Below are 2,455 nucleotides of genomic sequence, written 5' to 3'. Positions count from 1 at the left end.
ATATATATATATGTGTGTGTGTGTGTAAAAGCAGTTTAACTAAAAAATTACGTTAGTTTTTCTGAGATTATTTAAAAAATTTAATTTTTTATAGAAAATAATATCGCAAAATTATACATTGATCAGTTCTTTAACACTCAATAATCAGTTACAGAAGTATAGAGGACTTATAAAGCCATTTAAAAGGATTATGAAGTTTGCGGATTTTATACATTTAATATTAATTATTTTTAAATACATTTAAATCTTGAAAAATTTTGATGAGAGAATTGATAAATTTACTGATGTGTGTGTGTGAATAATCTACTTATTCGAAAAATCGTTTGTACGAACACAGTGTTTAAAGGGCGTTTATAAGGCGTTGTTAAATTTTTAAAGAATCTCCCTCGTTGATGCTAGTATACATCGATTCAGATTTTGTACCATGCGATTTTGTTCAGCTCTAATTTTATACGTGTTTATTCTCACGATTGCGTATTTTATTTTTACGGTGTACTCTTGCTGCAACTCGTTGTAATTAACATAAAATCGATCGTCTTGCAGAACATCAAGCTTCTGGGAAAGGACCTTTCAGTACGTGGACAAACAATTGTCTGTAGTAATTGCTGCGAGAACGTGAACGCTGTTCTGAAAGTCGTAGCGCCGGAATTATTAAACGTCAAGGAAGATAGAAGTAATCATGTTGAAGGGAGGATCGCTTATCTCACATGCTCATCAATTTAAACATGACTGCTTAGGTTTATAAATAAGTATAAGTTTTTTAATAAAAATATAAGTAGGATATACTGGATATTAAATTTTACATACGTCATCGTTCCTTTCTCAAAAACAACGAAGTTCGCGATTCATTTGAGTCATACGTGCTTATTTATTGGAAATAAAACAAGCTTATATCCCAAGCAAAACAACAAGCCATTATAAAGTTATTTTGAGGCCAAAATGACTCGTTAATGATTAAAGTGACTTTTAATAATAATTTTAAAAACATTTTGACGCTATTTTAATGACGTTATAATGACTTTACGTTTTGCTTAGACAACGTAGCCTATTCGAGAAAAAAAGAGACTGAAGTGCAAAGAAGTATGTGAATTACAAGATAAATAGTTTACGTTTTTACTTCTATTTTTATCGCGCATTTTTGTGGATATTTATTTTAACAAACATTTATCCCCGTTTTCCTTAATATTTCATGGACACCTAATATTTTTTTGCACGAATATTATCTTTTAGCGCGACGTAGCGAGATGTGCTACGATCGTACGAAGTTCACTTGACAAAACTGTCGCATATTTGCATCACCGTTCGATTAAATGTAACATTCGCATATAATTAAGATTCTACTTCAAAAGACAATGAGTATTTATGTAAATGTAATCAACAAACGAATCGACTTACCGGAGGTGGAGGTGATCCGTTGTCATTGTCCATCCGTCGACTGCTCCACTGCTCTGGATATTCACCACGCTAATTAACGCAACGTTAATTAATTCACGGCACTCCAGATTCTTATCGCGTACACACTGCACTGTCGAATGGATAAGAAGCACGCGAAAAACCCGATCTACGCAGAACGAGAGCCGCAAGTCGCAAGACTATAGAAACTAACCTAACCAACTTAAGTTATATGCGAGACGCAAAACGCAAGATGCAGAAAGTTGCATGAACTTCACTTAGGCCTGCGGGATAGTAATCTGATATGCGTTTCATTTGCTACCTGCGACCTGCATTCTGCGTGCTATGTAGGTCCGACTAAACGCATATAAAACGCACGCAACATAACCACTTTGCGTCCGGTATTTTCGATCGACTGAACGTATATTCGATTTTCGATTGAGAGGACGCGCCGATAATTTCACACCGTTGCGCTGCGTGACCCGCGATTGATTCAAAAATCTGTTTGAAAGTGAGAGAAAGGGAAAGTTTGAAAATATAATAAAACACTCTGGAAGAGAAAAGAATGCGCACAAATTCAAAAGTCCACCTTCTTCTTCTTTACTTAATGGCTCCCGCCTCCAGATAATAAAAGGAGGTCGATACGGCCAGATCACGTCTGTATGTTTTTCTTTTAAATGGACCGGCCACCTCGAACCGGGCGAATAATACGAAAAATGATGTAATCGAAATGAAAATGGTGAAATGCCCCCCTCAAACACTGGACGCCTGCGGCTACGACGTTTCCACGCCGCACGGTCGCGCGCCAAGACGGATAAGGGGACCGTAAAAGTGAGATATAACGGCTCAGTCTCAAAGCTGGCAAGGCTTTCCAAAAATATTATCGAGGTGATGCAACATCCGAGACGAGAGGGAACGCGTCCGATCCGCTCGAGTGGTCTGATAAGACTGTCAAAAGTCCACCGACTGGAACTATTTTGTTGAATCAATGAAATCTATAAAATATTCCTTTTCGTAGGATTTTACTGTCACACATTCTCTCTCTCTCTCTCTCTCTCTCTCT

General features: G+C 37.0%; 1 protein-coding gene across 1 annotated transcript in view; it reads left to right on the top strand.

Annotated features, from left to right (window-relative positions):
• The window catches only part of LOC108767846 (sodium-independent sulfate anion transporter), a 10,575-nt gene extending 9,801 nt beyond the window's left edge, over window positions 1-774 (top strand). The window contains 1 exon segment of the mRNA XM_018517919.1: window positions 544-774. Coding sequence (XP_018373421.1) covers window positions 544-723 — 180 coding nt within the window. The 3' untranslated portion in view covers window positions 724-774.
• Window positions 775-2,455: the final 1,681 nt, after the last annotated feature.

The sequence above is a fragment of the Trachymyrmex cornetzi genome, unplaced genomic scaffold (genome assembly GCF_001594075.2).
Source record: "Trachymyrmex cornetzi isolate Tcor2-1 unplaced genomic scaffold, Tcor1.1 scaffold73, whole genome shotgun sequence".
In the NCBI taxonomy this organism is placed as follows: domain Eukaryota; kingdom Metazoa; phylum Arthropoda; class Insecta; order Hymenoptera; family Formicidae; genus Trachymyrmex; species Trachymyrmex cornetzi.
Note: the sequence above shows the minus strand (reverse complement) of the source record. Positions and strands in the feature narration are given on the sequence as shown.